At 36.0% G+C, this 24,345-nt stretch overlaps 1 protein-coding gene across 2 annotated transcripts in view; it reads left to right on the top strand.

Moving 5' to 3' along the window:
* Positions 1–23,500, top strand: part of ICOS (inducible T cell costimulator) — a 34,346-nt gene extending 10,846 nt beyond the window's left edge. Inside the window, exons 2-6 of one of the 2 annotated variants that reach the window (XM_016133217.2) lie at positions 1,926–2,261; positions 2,682–2,788; positions 3,832–3,916; positions 22,742–22,864; positions 23,128–23,500. In XM_016133217.2, coding sequence (XP_015988703.2) covers positions 1,926–2,261; positions 2,682–2,788; positions 3,832–3,916; positions 22,742–22,818 — 605 coding nt within the window. In that variant the 3' untranslated portion in view covers positions 22,819–22,864; positions 23,128–23,500. Of the gene's footprint in view, positions 1–1,925; positions 2,262–2,681; positions 2,789–3,831; positions 3,917–5,998; positions 6,511–22,741; positions 22,865–23,127 lie in introns of those variants that run through there. The other variant, XM_016133219.2, reaches the window with a different exon arrangement.
* Positions 23,501–24,345: the final 845 nt, after the last annotated feature.

The raw sequence follows: 24,345 nt of genomic DNA, 5'->3' as shown, positions 1-24,345 counted from the left end.
TAAAGGCTGGTTTACTTCTGGTTTACCTGTACTCCAAGGATGTAACCCTTTGGGATCTCAGTTTATTGAGGAGGAGATCTTCTACTAAAATTTTCACTTTTCGAACTCTGTAAGTTTAGACATGAGAATAGAAGTTTGAATCTAGGAGAATAGTGAATGCTCTCAGAGTAAAAGCAGCTTCTGAGTTCTGCTTATCTACTTGGGTTCTGGTTCTTCAAAATAAACCTACTAATTTCTCTTCTTTGTGTTAGCTCTAACCCTTATAGTAATATTTTTAGACACATTTTTCAGCATTTTAGTTATTTTGGTGTGGGAATTAGTTTGAATAATCTGGACCACAAAAATTGAAACCTAGAATACTTGTGCATATTTTTGCTAGCAAATCCTCAAGTTGAAAATCTATTTCCTAGTAATATGTGAACTATAAATTGAAGCCTACAGATATTAAGAAAAATTAGTATCTGTGGTAAATCTTAAATAAAATTAAGGTTATGTGCAAGTAGAGTTGCGGCAAATGAATTCTCCTGCATAACGCTAGTCCTGTTATAAATTGGAGTACTCCTTTCATCTATTGACTATATACAATATTATAATAACGTATAAACATTTTGACCAACATTTACTTAAAGGCAAAATGCTAAAAGAAAACCCAATACTCAACATTAGTAGAATACTTTAACAAATTATGATTGATTAACATTATGGCCTATTATACTGTCATTACAAAGAATAATTATGATGGGTATACAAAAAATTAAATGCTTATGATATAACATTAAATGACAGTAGCAGAACACAAACTAATATGTTTGGTATATGAAACAAGTATATATCTTGTTTATAAAACACGTGTATATCACTAGAGGACTAGATAATTTTTTTCCTTAAATATTTTGCACTCGTAATATATTCTTCTTAAGAATAAAGACAGAGCTTTTAAAACTTAAGTAAAACACTGTCATACTAATATTTCCCAAAAAATTTCAGTATGAAACTTTCTCATATTAAAAAAAATAAGAAACAAAAGGAAGGCAAAGAGCAATTTGAATTTATAATCTAATAATTCAGAATTTGCAAGAAGACTAAAACCATTTCAGTTTCTTCCTTCAATGATTCCTCTGTAGATCACAAAAACAATGCTGGCTTCCTGTAAGTTTAAATTTTATTTAAAAAAAAGAAAAAGTAAGCAAAAATCTGGGGGCTTACATTTTTTTTTATCAGACCTTGGTTCAGTTTTCAATGGATGAAGTTCAGAGAAGACACATTTTTATCATTTGAAAATAATCCATCTGTTCTTTTACTCTCTAGCAGGAGGGTATAATGTAAATATGTATTTATATATATAATCACTTATTTTAGTTTAAGCTATTTGTACTTTTTAAAGTTTTTTTCTAAACTACATCATTTCTCAAATCTTTTCTTGTTTGATTAAGTGCTAATCCTCCTTCAATTTCAATTTTAAAAGTCACTTCTTCAAAGTGGCATTTCTGATTCTCTAATCAAAATTAGAACTGATCCTACCATCTTTATGGATTACTACTCCATTCCTTGCACAAATTATGGTGCATTACTGCATATTTATTTGTTTATCATCTATTTCGAATATAGAAGTTGCCAAAGGTCAGGAACCATATCTGTTTGATTCATACTATGCAAACATGTTATTTAATATATTGCACACTATATATTCATATTTGACAAACAAGTTTCTGGTTAGGTTTCATCTAGAGAACTGTTTTAACTATTGCCATGTTCTTTTTATTTGTTGTGAAATTTTTTCATTTTGGTGCAATAGAGGTGACGTTATGAAGAGATTTGTGTTCAGATATAATTATTAGTAGTAATTTGTGTTCAGATATAATTATTAGATATAATTTATATTCATAAAATGTCTCTGGCTTTTTTTCCCTTTTTTTTTTATCCAGGAGAAATCAATGACTCTGCCAAATCTGAAATGTTTATATTTCACAACGGAGGTGTGCAAATTTTATGCAAATACCCTGAAAGCGTCCAGCAATTTAGAATGCAGTTGCTGAAAGGCTCACAATTACTCTGTGATCTCACTAAGAAAAGGGGAAATGGAAGCATGGTGTCCATTCAGAGTCCGAAGTTCTGTCAACCTCAGATATCCAATAACAGTGTCTCTTTATTTCTGAATGACTTAAACAGTTCTCATGCCAGCTATTACATCTGCAAACTATCAATTTTTGAACCTCCTCCTTTTCAAGAATTTTTTAGCAGAGAATATTTGCATATTTACGGTAAGACATTGTTTTCATCTTCCAGATATAAGGGTACGCAGGCATTTTAGCAATTTTTCTCACTAATGAAAACAATTAAACAAATAAGTATCCTTTGTATTGGAGTTCATTTAAGGCAATTGATGGCAATCATTTATGATGAAAGTATGCAAGGGATGATTTATTGTTAATAATAATTGTTAGTATTAATCAATAATACACAATTTAATCAAGTAGACCACTGAGTTAGAAATAGGTCTTATTATCTTTAAAACACACATGCCATTAAAAATTAGGAAAAAAATGAAGACAAATACTCAAACCTATGGCTTAATGGTTATTAGTTCTATTCATCTAAGGTTTAAGATTTTGGTTTTGTGCTGGGTTTTGAAATGAGGTGAGATATTATATTATATTATAATATGTCTTTTTCTAACCCAGAATCACAGCTTTGTTGCCAGTTGAAGTTCTGGGCACCCATAGGATGTACAGCTTTCATTGTAGTCTACATTTTTGGATGCATACTTTTATGTTGGATTACAAAAAAGGTGAGCAATTTCTATCCTTTCTTGCATCTGTTTTACTGAGGAATATCTGTGGGTATTTACTCATCAAGGTACATATTTCTCTTACCAGAGTAATTTGATCAACGGGTAGACAATTTCTTTTTCTCAAGATACACCTACTAATTAAACTACTAACTTGGAACAGAAGCTTATTTATTTTACAGCTGCTTCATTCCAAAAATTATTTGATGGCTTATTTTATTATTATTCAATAAAGATAAGAAAATTGGGGTCAATGAAAGACAAGTTCAGAAGAAAAATTAAAACATCAAAATAGATGTTTATGACTTTTAAAAATTATTTAATTTGGGATTCAAATTTTATTTTAAACTTCCCAAGAGTCAGGGCAAAGTTGAAACAGTTATATTTTCTCTGAATTGGACAATTAAAAAACAATCCGTGAGAAAGTCTCATAAGGTACTGGTAGTAGCTGAGAAGGAAATGGCCAGCTTCTTTATATGGTAAGTTATTAGGACTCCTTGTTTTTAAAGAAAACCTCTGAAATGCTCTGCAGAAAGATAAAATGGCAATAACAAAAATACTTCTGGGCTGGAGGATATTCTTTTCAGTCTTTCGAAATACAGGTTCTCAATTAAAGAAGATATACTGTCCTGCATATTATGCAAGTATGCTAATACTCAAATATATCCACAGTGTGATCACTGGTCAGACAGTGTATATATCTGTGCCAGAATGGATTTTGAAAAGGGAGATAGAAAAGGAAGAGAATGAGATAGGGCCCATGATCTAACTCTACTGGCGAAGGAACAATGACAGCAAAACTGAAGACGGAAGTTCACCAGAAAGCTCTTTTTATTAAAAACTCTTTTCATGTTGTTCACCTATTTAGCTTAAAGTCAGGAGCCTAAGTCACGTTATAACATTTGTCACAGACCACTTCAACAAAGAACTGAAAACAGTAAAACAAACAAACAAAAAGCCAAAACAAATAAACAAACTGAAAAAACAGGATTAGAAATGGGGAAGAGCAGATGACACACCATGTTTCTGACTTTTTTTCCCAGAAAAATCGACCCAGTGTGCATGATCCAAATAGTGAATACATGTTCATGGCCGCAGTGAACACAGCTAAAAAGCCTGGACTCACAGGTACAGCAGCTTTGGGGGGTTTGGGAAGGAAGTGGCACTCTTTACATTATTTTATTTTATTTTATTTTATTTTATTTTATTTTATTTTATTTTATTTTATTTTATTTTATTTTATTTTACTTTAAAGGCAGAGAAATTTCAATTATTTTATTTTATTTTAAAGGCAGGGAAAATGTCTCTAAGGGTGAATTTTAGTATTTTCTGTGAAAATCTGAATTTTTATTTTAACTGAATTTATACTTTCTGCAGTGCGCTGAAAACAAATATGTAAACCACGAGTAAAAATAAACAAATAGAAGTTTATAAACCAATATCGTATCAAGGCTATTTGCCAATCAAGATTTAAAAAATTGGGATGTTTATAAGTCTTCTTTGTTAAAAAGTTTATTAAGTCATACAATGAAATTTATTGAATATTAATTAAGTGCAAAACTCTGAGTGAGGCACTGTGAAAGATACACAGACAAATGGAGATTTTTGACTGAGATTGGAAAGAGACATCTGGACTGGTGTTATCAAGGGGAAGAAGGAGGAATTGGTAAAGATATTGCTAGAATGTGCAAGTTTAAAGAACTTGGGTGTCCACGGAAGGCCATTAGGTGGCACTTTGACCTTTTCCATTCAGTGTGTTGTCAAGTCGAGTGTCATTAAGTTGAGGAGCATCCAGAAAGTTCGAAGCATCTACTGTGAAAAATGTATAAGTCTTATGCCTTTGAGGTTACAATGATAGGAAGTATATAATGAGACAAAAGCCACTGCATTTTTGCTACAACTAAGTGGTGAAGAACTGGTATGAAAGGGACACATAAAGCATCTGTTATTATGGAATTAAAGTATGGGAAGGGAGCTAAATGCTCCTTCAGTCCATTTCCTCATTTTTTAGATGAGAAAAATTGACACCCTGGGTGTTTAATGACTTCTCTGGTTACCAGAGATTTAATACTACAGCTTTTGACACTAGCAAAGAGCTTGTGTTTCATAACTTTGCTATTGAAAAAAAAATACTCTTTTTCTCAATCTTTGTATTCATAATAATGTGTCTGTCTTAGTTTGAATCCCTGAAAGCAGACTTTGAGACAGAGACTTGAGTACAGGTAATTTATTTGACAGGTGATCCCAGGAAGGAGGGGCAGGGGAACAGAACAAGGAGGGAAAAAAAGAAAAGGAAGGTTGCACTGCTAAGATCTCAGCTAGAGGCCACCAACCTCTGAGACATGTAGAGATATCTCCAAGAATTGTTCTTCACAAGGATGGCAATTGAAGCATTTATCCAATGGTGCCACTGGTTTGGGGTTGCCTGCAGGGCACATTTCCCTTATATGTGAACTGTGCCCTGCTCTTGGGATGAGCTGGCTCACAAGTCTTCAGAGAAAAGTCCTGAGGCAGAAAATCAGAGAAGTGCACAATGAGCTCGTTGTGCTAGAGCAGTCAGCATGTGCAGAAGCGTCTACCCCAGCTGTGGCTGGAGTCAAAGCTGATTGGTTTCATGCCCCACCTCCCAAGCTTAGCACATATCTTGCAATTAGATTTAAGCAAACAACTGTGAAAATGGCCAGAATGTAAACTTCTTTAGAGCAAGCAGGGTCTTTCTTCTGTATTCTGAAAGCACTACATGTATACAATTCCAAACAGAGCATGACTCAGCACCTCTGTCAAATATTTATTGAATGATTATTGTGTGAATAGCACTATGCTGAGTAATGTGCCTTAGGTAGAGGGAGGGAAGACTAAAGACGGTTCTTGTCTTCAGTTTATAAAGTCATCGAGAGAGGTGATATGTTTAAATGAAGGATGGAGTCACGTGATAGTGTCAAAAGTACTCAATTAATTGCAAAGTGTAGAGTTCAGATAATATCTGTTAAAGGAGTTGAGAGTAGACTGAATAAAACTTCATGGAAAATGTGGAAATAAGCTGTCTTGAATGGGGTGTGCTTATGCATGTGTATGTGTTTGTGTGCATGTGTGTGTGTGTGTGTGTGTGTGTGTGCACATTTGCAAGAGGGAGAGAAAAAGGGAAAGCATGTTGAAGGGAATTGGCACATGGAGAGCTTTTAAAGAAAGTATGCTAAATTTTTGTTACAGATGTTACTCGTAACTTGGAACTCCCTAGCACCTAGATGTGAATCACGTTTGCCAGTTCCCTCGTACTTGAAGTGCAAGATTTTCTTATTTCCTGGACCATGGAGACTCTGACTTGATTTGACTACATACAGCCTCTGCTGGTGTTTTGTTCAATCTGGACCAGTGACTATATCAGTCAGCAGGGATTTTAACAGACTGCCTCAGTACTGTTGAGTTCTCTTAAAACAAACACCCTCTTGCAACCAGCTTTATGGAAAGCCCAACTCGTGTGTGTATGCTTAACAAATAGACCTCGCTGGGATAGAATTCTTGTCTTCACATCTGCTTCTAGCAATGCACCAGCCAGTAAAACAAACACAGCTACAAACATTTTTAAAAGATGCCACGGGTACTGAATCTGCAAAGCAAATGGGCATCCAAGGGCCAGCATCTGTCTGTATTTTGCGAACAGACTACTGCTTCTTCTTGTAGAATGAGCATTCCTTGTTTAATTAGACAGGAGGTGATCCAAACTGTAGCTATTTTATTTCTGAGGTGTCAGTGTGTAACCATAATGTACAAATACATTAGCACACAGTATTCTTCCCCAACTTCTGATTCCTGGTCCACCATTCCACCAACAGTTTAAATGTTTTCTACCTTCAATTTCCTTTTAAAAATACTTCTACATTACTTGACAGACTCTAAGTAGGGAGCTATATTTTTTCCTCTGTTGCTCAATAAAATGCATATCATGTATACATATAATATATATTCTGCATATATGTTCTACATATATTATATATATATTCAGCATAATGAATATAATTTACCTATATTCTTCTTACAAGAATATTTTTGCTCCAGAAAGACATCTTCACTGCCTCAAATCAGTTAAAATGGTTTACTTTTTTGACTTGTTGATACTAGTGGTAAAAAACATCGCCCAGAATGAAAAGCGACTTCATTTTATGATCCTGTTTTCTACTATTACCTGTTTTCATGGTGCTATTAATTACAAGCTAGGCTATTTTTGTAGGTCATATTAAAATTGCAAACAAACAAAGCCATCTCTAACTGTCAAACATTGTCCTGGGGGTGGAGTCAATGATCCACTCAGCATGAAAGCTGTAGTTTCTGGAGGTCATTGCCTCTGAGCTTGACAGGTTAAAATGACCCCATGAGCCTGAAGCAGCCTTCCATACATGGGTGGAATTCTAAGGATTGAAACATTTTTTAACTTTAGGTAAATGGGGTTGGTTATTTAGTAGTTTTAAATTTTGTAGTTGCCTGCTTTTAATTTACTTTTCGAAAATGAGAACTGGTGTATTATTATGCATACTTATATTATTTTAAGCATGTGTAATGCTGGATGTGTACAGTACAATACTGAATTTGTAATTTGAATCAAGTATGGTGTTCCCTGTTTTCAGCTGACTTGAATAGCCTGGTTGGCTTTGCAGAGATGTTTCCTGAGTTGTTTGCAGCTCTCTATGTTGGGGATCAAAGTGGAGAGGAGACCCTTCACATGGCCTACCAGGACCATTGTCCAAGCCAGGCTCTGAAGCATCCTTATCCTCAACAAGACATTTCAAAGTGAATTATTAAAGAATACAATTTTTGTGAAATAAAATAGATTTTAAGAAGAGCTACTTATGAAATGGATTTCAGCAGCGGTAGGAAGTGAAAAAATAAACATTTGATAATCAGCAACTAAAAGTACCTCACAGTTTTCCTTGGGAAGGGGAATGATCACCTTTTTTTTTTTTTTTTTTTTTTTTTTTTTATTGAGAGAGGACTCGCACATTTAATATCATTAAGCACCTTTGTAAAAAGGTGTAGTACTTCTTACAGTCATTATAAATAGTAAAATAGCATTTAGGAAAGAAGCCGGCCCCTGGGCAGGTGGGGGCTCTTTGGTACATAATGGGTAGCAGTGGCTGGTCTGTTCTTAAAGGTAACTACATTTCTTGGAATAGTTACTCTTTTTATTTTCTTCCTTCTTTCTTCCTTCCTCTTTTCTCCCTCCCTCCCCTCCTCCTCTTCTTCTTTCTTAACAATTGGAAACAACCACAAACTTGTAAAAAGTTGGACGTACAGCAAAACGACTGTTCTTTTCCTGAGTTAAGTCTCTGACCTAATGCCTGAGCATCTTTGAACACTGTGTGTTTCCTATAAATAACAACACCGCTCTCCATAATCACAATCCAACCGCCAGCAGGAGAAAACGAACATTGATACATTGCTACCATCGTCTGATCCTCACACTGCCTTCAAGTCTTGCCGGATGCTCCATAATATATTTTAGAGCAAAAGATGCAGAATCTCCCTCTGCATCTAGTTTTCACATCTCCATTATATCCTTCAGTGTGGACGATTCCTCGGTGTAGACTTTTATGATCTTGGCTCTTTTGAAGATTCTGAGCTATTATTTTGTTGAATGTTCCTCGATTTGAGTCAGTCTGATATTTCATCATAATTAAAATTAGGTTATTGGTTTTTGGCAAAAATAACAGAGAAGTGATGCTATGTTCTTTTAATTGTTTTCTATCAGGTGGGTCACAATCTCCATTTGTTACATTATTGGTAATGTTGTTTTTGACCATTTGACTAAGTTGTCTGTTAACCTTCTGCATTGCAAAGCTTCTTTCCTCTTTACAGTTAATAAATAGTTTATGCAGAGGTACTTTGAATTTTTTTTTTAGTCAAAGTTTCAATTTATTTGTTCATTTATATCTATTTTGTTGAATGAGTAAACATTTGTTACTACTATTACTTTATTTTGATGCTTAAATTGTCCCATCCTTGGCCATTTAAACTGGCTCTCGTGTCCGTGTAACATGTCCCGTCATGCGTTCCGCACTGCCTTGCGTTCTGGCAGAACAAGACATTCCAGACTCAGCTCATTTCTCTGTCCCAGTGCTGGAATCGGCAGTGTCTCTGAGGGATCCTGATATCTTTGAGTGAGCAATGATTTTTAGAAGCCAAGATCTAAGCATTAGTTATACTTATTACTATTGGGATTTGCCTGCTCCTAAGCCCCTCAGTGAACAGAATTGGGACACACACACACACACACACACACACACACACACACTACATAATATACCCCTGAGCCCACTCAGAATTACATCGAAAGGAATGTCTTTCCATCAGAAGTAAATTTTAACTGAAAATATATCTTTTCCTAATCTTTTGAGAACATGCCAAAATGGGAATAGGTTGCATTTACTAGGCACAATAGGACTTTCCCTCATTATTAGTGCCTCTTGCATGCTTGAGGCAGCTCATCAAACATCTCCTCCCTCTTTTTCTTCTCCTAAAGTCTTCTCTAAGCAGCCTGTACACTCTTCCATTTTCTCCTCATATTTTCTCATTCAAAGCACCTCATGAAATATCTCCTTCTCTCTTTGTAATTCACGTTGTCCCTGTATTGGTTTTCTATAGCTCCTGTAACAGATTACCACAAATTGGGTGGCTTAAAACAACACAAATTTATTTTCTTACAGTCTTGGAAGTCTGAAATCAGTTTCACTGGGCTAAAGTCAGGTGTTGACAGGGCTGGTACTTCTGGAAGTTTCATGGGAGAATCCATTTTCTTGTTATTCCAAAGCTTCCAGGGAATGCCAGCATTCTTTGGCTTGTCATAACCCCAATGTCTGCTTCTGTCTTCACGTTGCCTTCCCCACTTCTGTTGTTGAATCTCCCTCTGTCTTTCTCTTATAAAGGTACCTGTGATCTCATTTAGGGCCTATATGGGTAATCCAGGGTAATCCTCCATCTTAAAAACCTTAACAAATCACATCTGTAAACATCTGTAAAGTCCTTTTGCATTTAAGGTAATTCACAGGTTCCAGGAATTAAGATGAGTGTCTCTTTCATGGACCATTATTTGGCCTATCACAATCCCTCACCACTATGGTTTTTTGGGGCTGAGAGTCCCTTTCACTTTCATTTGGATCTCTATACTTATTCCCCACCCCCTGCTCTAATTCTTTTTTTTTTTTCCCCCACAAACACCACACCCTTCCTTGACAAAGCTCCAGTTATTATCTCTCTTAGCTTTTTTCTCTGGCCAGTGGAACATGTTCCGAGTCTGAGTCCTACAGTCATGATTAGGTTTAGACTTCAGCCCACTGGATGGCTGACATTCATTGCTCTTAGCAGAGCAGGCACTAAGGTGGAGGGAGGACAGGCCAGTATGGCAAAGATGAAATCAGCTTTGTCAATTCCACTTTCTTTTTCATTATGTCCATTGAAAGGACCTGCAGTCCCATCAGTTTGATTGCTAGTTGGTTCATGATAGTAAGCACATTCCCAAAGAACAGTCTATACTTAGCAGTCAGTACAGTTTGAACCCATATTAAGAAAAGACTCAAGTGCCTCACTTAGGCAGGAGCCTACCCTGTCCTCTGTGCCACTGGGGCCCCATCATTGTGAAATAAAGTCGTTTTCTTGCTTCATTTGACAAGACCTGCCAGAATCCTAAAAGGAGCTGACATTAGCTTTTAATGGCTATACACTTTATTAATGTGGGAAGTGAGAGACCTAATTAAATTATTTTGGGTCAGAGTATCCTCTCTAATGGAAATCAGGGTGGGGATCTTCTATTTTCTCCATCCCATGGTATATATTAATGTTATGGGGTCTAAATTTATTTCCTAGCAACAGTAAAAAAAAATGGCTATTTCTGGGAAGCACTTCTCTTTTAACATAAAGAAACCCAAGTGAATGAACATGAAAAATATGGGAATCATTGACTGCCTTCCAGTTGAAGCTTGGATCTAGCTTAATATTTCCCAAACAGTGCTTTAGAGTAAATCCCATTGGTATGTGAGGAGCCAAGGAGTTATTCAAAATAATCAAAATGCCTACCCACTCTTCTCTTCACTGCCTAACCCCCATTCCAACTCTTTCATCCTAAAAAAACAATTACTTTATGGTAAATTTTGTATTTCAGGAACATGTTGCAGAAATTCAACTGTCCAGATTTTCAAATATCTAAAATAATTAATTTTATGTGAGTGATGATAAGGTCTAAGGTATCAAATCTGATCACAAGGAAAAGCATTTATAAAGCTCAGCAGAACAACTACAGAATCTAGACAGGCTCTCCAAATACAGTCTCCAAGGACCCACAGCCCAACTTTATAGGTGGTCCAAAGAGGTAAAATGATTTCCCATGATTACAATCCTAGTGAGTATCAGAAGCAGACCAGAAACTTTACCTCATTTCTGACACCATCATTTATCTCTTTTTGCCACTTGCTTTATCTTACCCAATCCAAATGCACATATGCTTTTTTCATACCCTCCCCCTCTTATCTCCCATCTTCCTCCTTACACAGAGGAAGACTGAAGAGAATAAAGAAGGAGGATGAGTGAGTAGCAAGTGGAGGAGGCCTACTGTAGAAGAAGGTTTGTGAATTCCAGTTCCTTTTTCATTCTTCTCTCTCTTCACTGAGACTCGTTAGCTACTTCCAAGTCCCCTGCTTGTCCTCTAGGGCAGTGTTCTCCCAACACTCCAATCTTCCCCTGGCCCCAGAGACACTGATATAACCCTCTTCCTCATTTAAGTTCTAACCACACATGAGAGGCTATGGCCAAAAATGTTTTTGAATGAAAGGGTCAGTGGAAATGAGGACTAGATTCCTGAGTTCTGGAACTCTGACCCTATTCTTCTATACTACACTAAATCCCTTCAGTTATTTGTAGGTCTACAATCACCATTTTTGCTGAAACCTGAGTGTTAGGCAATTACCTCATCATTACCTCAGCAAGATAATAACTTGCTAGCACTAACTTTTATCTTTAAGATTTCTTGTGGTTAAGTATTCTGAGTAAGAGACATGGTTACTACCAGCCACTGATGTTCAGGACCCTGTGACAACTTACCAGAATCTGTGCTTTACTGCGACACAACTGCAGTTGACGTCAGGATATGGCCCGTCTTTAGGTTCTGGGCCTGCCACCGGTTTAAATGTAAGAAACATACATAATAAACATAATGAAAAAATGTTCATCATCACTATTTATCAAGGTAACACAAAAATCACGGGAGTCTTACTTGTGATAAATAAGAAAATGATCCTTTTAAACATTAGGTTTAATTGTTAGACTCTCAATAACCTTTTGGAAAGAATTTACAGAAGAGAAAAATGAACCCTCAGAATTAAATGTCCTATGATTGAAGAAAAAAATGGAACTGAATGAAATTCTACTCAAAGCCTGGAATATCCAAAATCTGAGGGAAAACAGTAGAGCCTCGAGGATAGAGGGAAGAAAAATCAGTTTTCACCAGACTCTTAGGGGGAAAATATTCTGAAACATTGGAGGCTCTTTAGTTCAGACTCCTACTGAGGGAAACAGTCCAGCAGAAAAAAAAAAAAAAACTGTAGTAAGTAATGTCTTTTCTAGAAAACAGATTTCACAGGCCCAAGTAATTCTATTTCAAAAGGTAGGGATAGCAGCCATTATGTCACAGGGCTGAAAATGCTTGCTCGGAAATAGGTGCGGAAATGATGGTCTAAATAGATACCACACTAGGTATGGCACAGGAGCACCAGAAAGACAAGACTTAAAGGGGAAATGGAAATATCTTGTGTCTGGTGGTGTAACCACTGTGAATTTCAAGATCTCTTTCTGAAGAAAGAAGTAGTATGCTCTTGGATTTTCCCTCAGATATGAAACTAACCTCTTAGGAGGAATTAATGTCTTATGAGAAATTTTTCCCAATTGGGTTTAATTGCTTAATTATGGATTTGAGTTAACTGGCATCAGCTGACTGGCAACCTGGCAAGGTTAAAATTGAGAACTTCTCCTTTCTGACTGGCCTGATTCCCACAGTACCAGGGTTCACTACTTTGGTCTTTGACAGCGTTAATGGAGGTCTAGACAAAGCAATGTATTCAAGAAACAGTTTTGCTTGAGATGAGCTTTTTAGCGGCTGGGTTTTGTCCTGTTTTAAATTTCACAAGTGGAGTGCTGTTGCTGTGATAATCTAGAGGCATCTCTGGATTCTTTAAATGTTGAGGAACACAAGAAGTTTTTACACTTACCTCAGTTAAATAAAAATTTCGGGCAGCAGTGGTTGGAAGAACCCAGACTCTACCAGAGATCTGAACCTAAGTCCTTTAGCTGACCTAAGTAGGATAATAACTTGGGGAGGAAGAATTAAGGACATTAATTCTTTTGGACACTAAATTATTTGGACTTAAACTTGTATGAGAATTTACTCTTTTAACTTCAATTCCTTCTGGGAATTTCACAATGGGAAGGCATTTATATGCAAATTTTGGATATGTTTATGTTGTTGGAAATTTATTAGTGGGATATATTAGTGTTGCCATTTAATCATATTGCCTAAACCTCTGGCGAGCTGTGTTGGACAGTGTATTTGGGTATAATTGGGATGGGAAAAAGAAGAGAGAACAAATTCTTGGCCTTGGATACAGTGTACATTTGGAGTTAATCTAATGAATGTTCTGTCTGAGAGCATTTTTTATGCTTCCGCAGGAGGATACCAAACAAGTCATGGGTGGTATTGAAGAAGCAGCCTATAAAGGCGGGAATAGCCTGCCTTGATGAACTGATTTCCTCCCTTTCAGAGGAGAGACACTCTCTTAACTGATTTATTTCATAGTGAATCCCAAAGCATAAGAGAAAGAACATAGGAAACGGTAGGGAGAACCCCCACAATTCCTCGAAATTTTTTTTTTTTTAATATGAGTGTCCTTAATTAACTTCTGTATCTTTTTTCTATGTTTTTTTCTTAAACCATCCCTTCTGGTGGTAGGAGACATTCATGGTCCACATTGGTGGAGCTGATCTATTACAAAGCTCTAAGCACAGGGGTGCTAAATTCTATTATTTTCTCTCTATCCTGGATCGATGTGAGGCAGAGATCCTGGATATTGTTTTATTTTGCAGTTCCAAGTTTTATCTTCAACGGACTCTCCTAAGGAAGGTCTAATTGATCATGAGTGGGAGGTAGAATAGTAGAGAGTACCAGTTGACCCTTTTTATTATACAAATTAACCGCATACTCCCCCCAGCTTTCATAATAATAAATTTTGACCTCCATCTTCTTGACTCCAATTGAGAGTCATTTCTCAACTGGTTTTTAACTCAGGTGAAGAGTACAGGTTTTTTTTTTTTTTAATCTGTTTATTTCTTTGGTTTTTTGATTCTCTCAAACCAGATGAATCAGTGCAAAATGACAAATATAGTAACTCGTAAAATTTGTCAGAGAAAAATCAGTGGTCTGAGTGTTCATGGATGCTGTGAGAAACAAGCCAGGAAATGTACTTTGGGGCCAAACATGATTGATGACTTTAGCGATAATTATTTTAGCAAATGGGGGAAGCAGTGGAGGTATTTGAGCAGGTCAGAAATATTTCCAGAGGTGAGTTTTCCAAAGAATAATATAGTAGCAGTATGTAAGTAGACTGAGACAGAGGAAAGGAGGTGATCAAGAGAAAAGGTAATGGCTGAGGAAACAGAAGCAAGGAGTGATAATTCTCTACAGATGATTCTCTATCCAGGGTAGGCATTTTTTTTTTCTGTAAAGGGCCAAAAATATATTTTAAGCTTTCTGGACCAGTCTCCATAGCAACTATTCAACTCTGCCATTGCAGTATGAAAGAGTTCATAGTCAATATGTAAGTGAACAAACAATAAATAAAACTTTATTTATTAAAATATCCAGCCCACGGCCCATGATTTGCTGATCCCTGATTTAGAAGGCTATGATACCAGTGCTGATATTAAACTGTTACTGCTGAGCTCTAAACTTACCCTCTTTTTATTTTTCCTTTTTCTTTTTGAATGGAAGACATGTCATGGTAATAAGAAAATGGGTGATTATATGAAGATTTACAAGCCTAAGTAAATTAAAAAATTTTTACTAAGGAAAACTTGAAGAAGTTATTAGGTAGATAAGTTATCAGTGGTGAGAGGTAATGTAATATGCACAGGATAAGGGATAACCCATGTAACACATAAATGGGGAAAGATGGAAGAGGATGGATAAGATAGAGAGCTTGATGGATATAAAGGAAAGGTACCTATTTATCTGAGACCCAGATAAATTCCATGTGGAGAGGAGAGAAGCTAAACTTATTTTGAAAACTGAAAACTTCCTAATTCCTTCTTCCTATGTTAAAGAATAATGGGACCAGATGTATTTTCCTATTTCTATGCAAAATGGTGCTGAGATCAAGCAATAATAATAATAGCTGCTTGTTTGGGAAATACATGCTCATGGATGGTGAGACTGTGGACCACCCTGTCCAGATTCCTCTTCAAAGAGACTTTTTCCCTAGCTACTAAGGAATGGTGTCAGTAGAAAGCCTTTATCTGTCATTTCCTCCAGAGACTGCCTCAGCTTCAGAAAGCTACCTTGTTCATTATTTTCTTACAGGAGTAGCACAAGTCCAGTGACGTGGCCTAATGTGGGACATTTTTGATGAGTCACTTAAAATATATACATACAGCTCTGTATGGAGAAGCCATTCCAGCTTCCTTCTCCTCTATTGCACAGGTGTTCATTTCAAGGGCACTCCCTAATAACCATCCTAAATATTGAACTCTGTTCAAGGGTCTGCTTCACATTGAACCCAACCTGTAATGCCAACTCAACAGCTTATTTCTAACTGCTTGCTCTTCAAGGCTCACTTTAACATCAATGTCTCACCATTAGCTCTAGTTAGCTATTACTGAATGCCTGCTAGAACAAGTCCAGCAACCCTCTCACGACATCATGGTATAGCCTTGAAGGTGGTTAGTAAATCTCTTCTCTACCTTTTCTTCTTTAGGCCGAATGGACCTAATTTTTTTCCTTTATTCAATTTCCAAAAGACATTTCAATTTCTCTTTTACAAATGCATTGTTGATAAAGCAGGGGTGCAGCATTAATTAAGTCAAGTTCAGCCCGCAAAAGATTCTTAACTCAAATCACCAGCTTCTGAGTTTTGAAGCTTTTGAAGTTTAAGCTTATTTGAGCTCATTGGGTTTTCCCCTCCTTTTATTATCTTCATTATAAGCAGCAAATTCTGGTGCATGGAGGCATTGAATATTACAATTTTCAGCACCTCACCCAACTCAAACTCTCCCCACTGTGCTCTTAAAAAGCACCTCGAACCGCAGCTGGGTAGGGGGAGCGTTTTTACTTAGAGCAAAGGCAGAACACAGTGCTCGGAGAGGGAATGAGACTGGGTTCTTGTGCCTATAATCTAGAAATTGCCACCACCACAAAGAACACAACAGAATCTCTTGCTAAGCATTTTTTTTTCATAGTATGATTTGCTTTCCTAAAGAAGTAGTACTTAGTGTTGCTAAATAGATAGAATTAACATATGAATCTTTGAAAAAGACAAACCTGAATTCAAAAAAGACACTTTCTTTAAAAAAAAAAAATAAGTTAGGACACTTTAAAATTACATGCTTGAAAGAAAGTTTATAATGCAGTTTAGACAATTTTTACTAATACTCTGTCGAACATTAGTCAATTTTTTATTCTCACAATTATCGTGAGCTTTTTGGCTTTCACACCTCTCCTCTTCATTTTCCCACGGTTATCACTAGCTTTACATTTTCCAGTTTCTTAATATTACCACCTTCATTGTTGCCACCTTCTTTGTACTCAGAGAGAGGAAGTCAGGGGTGTGTTAAAGGTGAACTTGGACAGAAGCCTGAGGTCCTTGCAGGTGAGGCCACTGCACCCCATCACAAGTATACCCTGTCCCATTTAGTTTTAATCCCACATAATTTTTCATATTGCTCGAAGCCTCTAGCCTTCTGTCTGTGCGCTTATTTTCACACAATCATTTCACTGACAGTCAAATACACTATAGTTCTCATTTTTCTCATTTACAAAATAATTTCTGAAATCTCTTCTGTGTCTACAATTTTTTTTATTTTATATTTTAAAATCTTTAGCTTCATCTCTATCATTGAATTTCGTCATTTCTTAAAATCTTTCCTGGTGATAATATTAGGGATTATCAGAATCTGTGTTGTTTTATTTCACTGATGAAAACTTGTACTTCAGCTCTTTCGTTTCCTCATTTGGTTAAAGGGACAATCCTTGTATGCAACAGTACCATAAATTATACTTACGAGATGAATTTGTACTTAATTTTTAAAATTTTTTTTGTAATATTTTTTACTTACAACTGCAGTCAGGCATTTTGCAATTTACTTTCTTAATTTCTGGGAAACTTCTAAAGTTCCCAAAGTCACTATGTAATAGCCTCTACCTTCATCTTTCACCCTTTGACAATTTGATTAGAAAAGAGGTAGTCCATTTAGATTTTACTTCAATTTGGGAGTCTCCGTATTCCCATTTTTATTATTTTTATATTGTGCCTTTTCTGTTTTTTTCTTTTTCTTCCTGTTAAAAGTTAGATGGAGAGAAAGAGATTGTCCCTGTGAGAATGGGTATAAAGGAATGACTTTGCAAACAACAAACAGTTTTATTTGTGACAATCCAATGTGGGGAATATGTTTGAATTAGCAACAACTTAATTCTTAGTTTGTAGAATAAGAATATATTTGATACAAGCTTCTTTTATGTAATTTCCAAGGAAAAGAAAACTTTTAAAATGTTATAAATGGAGCTGAAATGCTTCCTGGACTTAAATGGCAATTACAAGTGAGCAATTTCAAAATCAGAAACATTTGGATGAAATTTCTCACAAAACATGGTGGAGATTTTATAGAGTATTTCAATGTAATTATTGTCTTTTGTCACCAGCTGTCAGTTTTTAAAGAATTTTAAGTTAAGCTACATTGAGAAAAAAACAAAGACACGTAGTTTTCCATTTGAGTAAATTTAAACACTTAGTCTAAGAAACAAAGAGCATTTTAATCACTGAGCCTATCAGATCCAAGAGAAGCCAGGGCTGGAGATGAGGAAGGAGGTGAGAGCTGCTAAACCATGTAACTATGCAGGTTGGAGTATGTACAGTCAACAAAGATGAGACTATCCAGGATTGCATGGGCGGACCCATAGTTTTCATCTTGGAGCACGAATAAGTCAGGAGTGCAGAGGTAGATGCGTAAATTAGATGGGATCTAGAAGAAATACCTGTTCTCCAAAAAGTCAGCAACCAAGGTAGATAAATGCAGATAAAGGCATTGCTTCTGAGAGCTCCAGAGTCTAAAGGGAGAGGTAACCAGAAGTGGAGTAAAGCTGATGGAAACATACACATAGCAAATAACATGAAGATGTTTTCACTTTAAGGTCCCAACTAAATCTGGACAAATAAGCCACCCTGCTGTGCTTAGGACTTGGGGTTTTAAAGTTTCTCTGCTCAACTTCTGACTTAACAATGTATATTTAGCATATACTACATGGAGGGCACAGGAAACATAAAACATATTAGACTCAAGAAGAGCTTGAATCTCTTCAGCATTCACAGCTATTGGCTTATTGCTCTTCCTGAACATCCTTACCACTCCTTCCTATTTGATGTTCTCTTTTCTCTCTTTCACCAGCTTTTTTTCCATTTCATTTCTTCTATTTGTTTTTTTGATGTTCAACATATTCCCAGAGAAGATGACCATGTTTCTTAATACTTGCATATTTCTCTCTGAACCTCTCTTCATCACTATATATATATATAACTCAAAACTGGGAAGGGATATAAAGATGAGTATGATATCTATTGAAACACTCATTACTCTTTCATCCAATAATCATTTATTGAGTGCTTAACAAGTGCTAGACATTATTTGGCACACTGGAAGTATAGAAATGATTGAGATAAATTGCTTGTCTTCATTGATTCACAGTCTAGGGAAAAAGTAAGACATTTAAACACATAAGAGCCTCAGAAGTTTAAGTGAATAACTATTAAGAGCTAGAAAATTCAGAGAATTCTTTGAAAAGCATTTGGGGGCTTAAGATCACTCTTGTCTTCATCTTGTTTTCCTATCATTTCCTAAATCTTAGAATACATTTTACTTTGCTATGTAGCCTGTATCTCTGTACATAACATATCTTCCTTTTTTGTCATGATCTGTGTTGTAAATAAATAAAATTAATAAAAGTCTGTAATCAGGAAAGGTGATTTTTGAGATGGGCATTGAAAGATGGAGTTCAGGTAGTGAAAAGGAGAAATAGAGGTAGAAGGTATAGTATGTACAAAAGCATAGGAAGATAAAAATCTTGAGGTGCTCAGATAATGGTAGGTAGTATGTGTGTGTGTGTATGTGTGTGTGTGTGTGTGTGTGTGTACACAGAGTAACTGAAAAGGAGTGGCAAGGAACTAAAAGAAGAAAAATAAGTTCTAGGCATACTAAGGCAATTGAACCTTATCCTGTAGTCATGAAGAAATATTAATTTATTTTTAAAAGAGAGAAGCAACATGTTTGGTTCAGTGATGGCAGAGTGAAAAATGTGGGTTCGACTGAGGGAAGCAAAAAGTTAGAAGTTAACTGCAGTTAGAGCTTGGACTCAAGTAATAATGCAAGTAGTATAAATGAAATAACCAGTCTGAATAGTGTTGAAGAATCAGAGTGACATGACTTCAGGAAAGTTTGGATATAGCCAGTGGGGAACAGGGGAGAAGCAGGCTTTCATATAGGTGATGTATGATGTCCTCATTCCTACAGACATTGAATACATGGCCCTTGGAAGTGCCTTAGAATATTTTGGGAACAAAACTTCATCAGCATCAGAAGTTAGTTAGCAATTGTTTATCTTCCCTCACAGTTTGCCATGAGCTTTCATTCCATTGCTTGATACCTTGTGAATGATGTCACAAGGCAATGCATGATTGAGTGTCAAACAAGTGGCCCCAACAATGACATAAAGAATTTGGGGCTATCCAACAAGAGGCTATAAAATTTGTAAATGTTTGTATACCCAACATAGGAGCATCTAAATATATAAAGTAAATACTAATAGATCTCGAGGGAGAAATAGATAGTAACATGATAATAGTAAGAGACTTCAACATGCAACTTTTATCTGTGAATAGACCATCTAGACAAAAAACCAGTAAGGAAACATTGGGCCTAAATAACACATTAGAACAGATGGACTTAAAAGACACAAAACATTCCATCCAAAATTCCAGAATATGTTAGGCTACAAAACAAGTCTTCATAACTTCTAAAGGATTGGAATTATATCAAGCACCTTTTCTAACCACAATGGTATGAAACTAGACAAAATTACAAGGAGAAAACTGGAAAATGCACAAATATGTGGAGATCAAACGACATGCAACTAAACAACCAATAGGTGAAAAAAGAAATCGAAAGAGAAATCCATAAATATCTTGAAGCAAATTAAAAATAAAAAACATACCTAAACATGGAATGCAGCAAAAGTAGTTCTAAGAGGGAAGTTTACAATGGTAAATGCCTTAAAAAAGAAAGAAAAAAGATCACAAATAAATAACCTAAATCCATACCTCAGAGAACTAGAAAAAGAAGAACCACAAAGTGGACATAAATAAAATATAAAGTAAATTTTTAAAAATCAAAGAAATTAAGAGGTTTTTTGAAAGATAAAATAAATAAATCTTTACCTAGATGCACCAGAATAAGAGAGAAGACTCAAATAAGTAAAATCTCAAATGAAAGAGAAGACACTACAACTGATATCACAGAAATACAGAGAATCATAAGAAACTATTATGAAAAATCATATGCCAATGTTTTTGACAAAGTAGAAGGAATGGATAAATTCCTTGAAACACATAACCTACCAAGCCTGATTCATGAAGAAATTTGAACAGACTGGTTACTAGTAAGGAGATTAAATCAGTAATAAGCAACCTCCCAACACACAAAAGTCCAGGACCAGACGGCTTCACTGGTGAGTCTACCAAACACTTAAGGAAGAATTAATACCAACACTTCTCAATCTCTTCCAAAAAATAGAAGAGGAGGGAACACTTCAAACTCGTTTTACAAGACCGGTGTTACTCTAATACCAAAACCAGACAAGGATACTATAAGAAAGAAAATTACAGGTCAATACCCCTAATGTATATAGATACAAAATTTCTCAATAAAATATAAGCAAACAAATTTAATAATACATCTAAAGGATCATATATCACAATCAAGTGAAATTTTTTCCAGAGATGCTAGGATGGTTCTACACCCACAAATCAATTAATGTGGTCTACTATATCAACACAATAAATTTTTTAAAATAAAATAATAAATTAATAAATTCAGTAAAGTTGCAGGAGACAAAATCAGTATACAAAATTCAGTTGCACTTCCAGACACTAATAAAGAACTTTGAAAAAGAGAAATTAAGAAAATCTCATTTACAATTGCCTCATAAAGAATAAAATACTTAGAAATAAATTTAAGCAATGAGGTAAAATACATGTACACTGAAAACAATAAGGTATTTATAAAAGAAATTTAAGAAGATATAAATGGAAAGAGATTCTGTTCTCATTGCTAGCAAAAATTAATATCATTAAAATTTCCATACTACTCAAAGCAATTTATAAATTCAATACAATCTTTATCAAGATTCCAATAGCATTTTTCACAGAAATAGAACAAACAATTCTAAAATTTATATGGAACTACAAAAGATTTAGAATAGCCAAAGTAATCTTGAGAAAGAAGAGCAATTTTGGAGGCATCATGCTTCCCGATTTCAAACTGTATTACAAATCTATAGCAATCAGAACAAGATGGTATCAGCTTCAAAATAGAGATATAAATCAATGGAATAGAATAGAGAGCCCAGAAATAAACCCATGCTTATATGGCCAATTAATTATGACAATGGAGCAAGAATATATAATGGGAAAAAGATAGTCTCTTAAATAAATAGTGTAGGAAAACTTGACAACCACATAGAGAAGAGTGAAACTGGACCACTATCTTACTCCTACACAAAAATCAACTCAAAATATATTAAAGACTTGAAGATAAGACCTGAAACCATAAACTCCTAGAAGAAAACACAGCAGAGAAACTCCTTGAAATTGTTCTTGGCAATGATTTTTTTTTTTTTTTTTTTTGGATTTAACGCCGAAAGCAAAGGAAATAGAAGCAAACATAAACAAACAGGACTACATCAAACTAAAAAACTTCTGAATGGAAAAGGAAACCATCAACAAAATAAAAAAGCAACTTATGGGATGGGAGAAAATACTGGCAAATCATACATCTGATAAAGGGTTAATATCCAAAATATATAAAGAACTCATATAACTCAATAGAAAAAAAAATCCGATTAAAAAACAGGCAGAGGAACTGAATAGACATTATTTTCCAAGGAAGATATATGAAGGGCCAACAGGTACTTAATAAGTGCTTAACATCATTAATTATTGGGGAAATGCAAATCAAACCGCAATGAGATATCACCTCACACCTGTTAGAATATCTATTGTCAGAAAGACAAGAAATAATAAATGTTGGCTAGGATGTGGGTAAAGGGGAACTCTTGTGCACTGTTGGTGGAAATGTAAACTGGTGTGGCCTCAACAGAAAACAGTATGAAGGTTCCTCAAGAAATTAAAAATAAAACAAATAAAACTACGGTATGATATAGCTATTCCAATTCTGGGCATTTATCTAAAAGAAATGAAATTATTATCTCTAAAAGATACGTGCACCCCCATGTCGATTGCAGCATTATTCACAACCACCAAGATAGGGAAATAATCTGTGTCCTGATAGATGAATGGATAAAGAAATTGTGATACATCTACAGTGGAATATTATTCTATCATTAAAAGTTAGAAATCCTATTTCCCCTTTCTGTTTCTGCAGGACTAGCCCAGGGCACTAACTGCAAGGGTCATATTGTAGGGCTTTGCGGGCGTCCCTCTGTTTCCAAGGACTGCTAAGAAATTACTAGAAGGAACCAGTATTTGAGACATCATTTTACAGAAGGTAAACTGAAGCCCAGCTGATGAGGGAGGTGGTTCCCACATACCTGGCTAGTGAGTGGCAGGCCCAAAGTCCACCTCTCCTGAATTCACATTTTAAACTAGCAGGGGCCTGTGTTCTCCCTGGCTGAGAGGGTCTCACTCTGTGCTTGAGGCTAGTTCAAGATACTTAGACCTGGTTCTCTGAAATGGCACTAGCAGGTAATCTACTAGGGTCTTTTATCCCTCTGGGCTCGGCCATTTACCAGTATGCATTTTTTTTTCCAGACAAACTACTTTGGAATCTATGATGCAACTAAACTGGTTCTTTCCTTCTCAGCTGACCTGTAGCCCTCCCCCCGCATCCCTTATCCAACTGCCTCATCTGCCCAGGGTGAGAATTCAAAAAGAGGCCCCTAAAGAAGCCCACACCATTTCTGCAAACACATGTCTTCTCCAGACCCTAACAAAGGAAGGTTCTGGGAAAGTAAAGCTGAAAAAGCCAGTCCCGTGTAGCCCTCCGCCTTCCCACTCCCAATATCCTGGCAAGACTTCTTCATTCAAGATCTGACTTCTACAGGCCAAGCTCAAGTCCAAATAGAGGTCCAATTCTCCTTTGGAATCACATGAGCATAAAGGTCACAAGCTGGATTATTACCCACCTTTCTACTTCCTTTCACTAATAACTTCCCCTTCAAAAAAGATAAAGGGGGAGGGGGAGGGGGAGAGTAAGAGAGAGGGAAGGAGGGAAAGAGGGAGAGAGGGAGGGAAAGAAGAAAGAGAAAGAAAAGAAAGAAAAAGAAATAGGAAAGAAAGAAAGGAAAAAAGGAAGAGAAAGGAAGAAAGAAAGAAAGAAAGAAAGAAAGGAAAAGAAGCCCCTTTCCGGAGGAGGAGGAAGGAAGCCTTCCTGCTCCGCCTTCCGAGGAAGGCTTCAAGGAAGGAAGAATTCTGAGCTACCTCTGAGCGAACATATAAGTAGAGGTGTGAAATTTACTCTCTGGACGTCAGTTTTCTAATTATTATAGTTTGTTTCAGGTGGGGCAAAGTGAGGAGTACTCAGGACGACATTTAAGTTTTTTCAAATCTATCAAGTTATGAGTAAATACTAATTTTTCATCCCCAAGCTAGTTTCTCCTTCTGCCTAGACCGGCATTTCCTGGAAGACAGGGACTGCTGAGTTCAACTGGACCCCAATGGCCTGGCACAAGATCTGACATAGAGTGCAGAATTAATCTTAATGAATGATTAACTAAATGAATGACCTTCATATTTTATTAATGATACTATGCTCCATTCTTCCTGCCTTCTGGGGTTAAAACCCTAGAGTTTTCTGTGCCTCCTTTCTCCTTGCATAACAGCCCACTCCATCTTGTCCTTGTCTGTTAAATCAGGACACAATTCTTCCCTCTAAGTGTCTTTCAGATGTGGCTTCCCTTTTTACCTCCAGAGAGTCACCCGAATCTCTGCAATTCACCTTAAATTTATATAATATTAACAATGTATTCA

The sequence above is a fragment of the Rousettus aegyptiacus genome, unplaced genomic scaffold (assembly GCF_014176215.1).
Source record: "Rousettus aegyptiacus isolate mRouAeg1 unplaced genomic scaffold, mRouAeg1.p scaffold_m13_p_2, whole genome shotgun sequence".
NCBI classification, from domain to species: Eukaryota; Metazoa; Chordata; class Mammalia; order Chiroptera; family Pteropodidae; genus Rousettus; species Rousettus aegyptiacus.
Note: the sequence above shows the minus strand (reverse complement) of the source record. Positions and strands in the feature narration are given on the sequence as shown.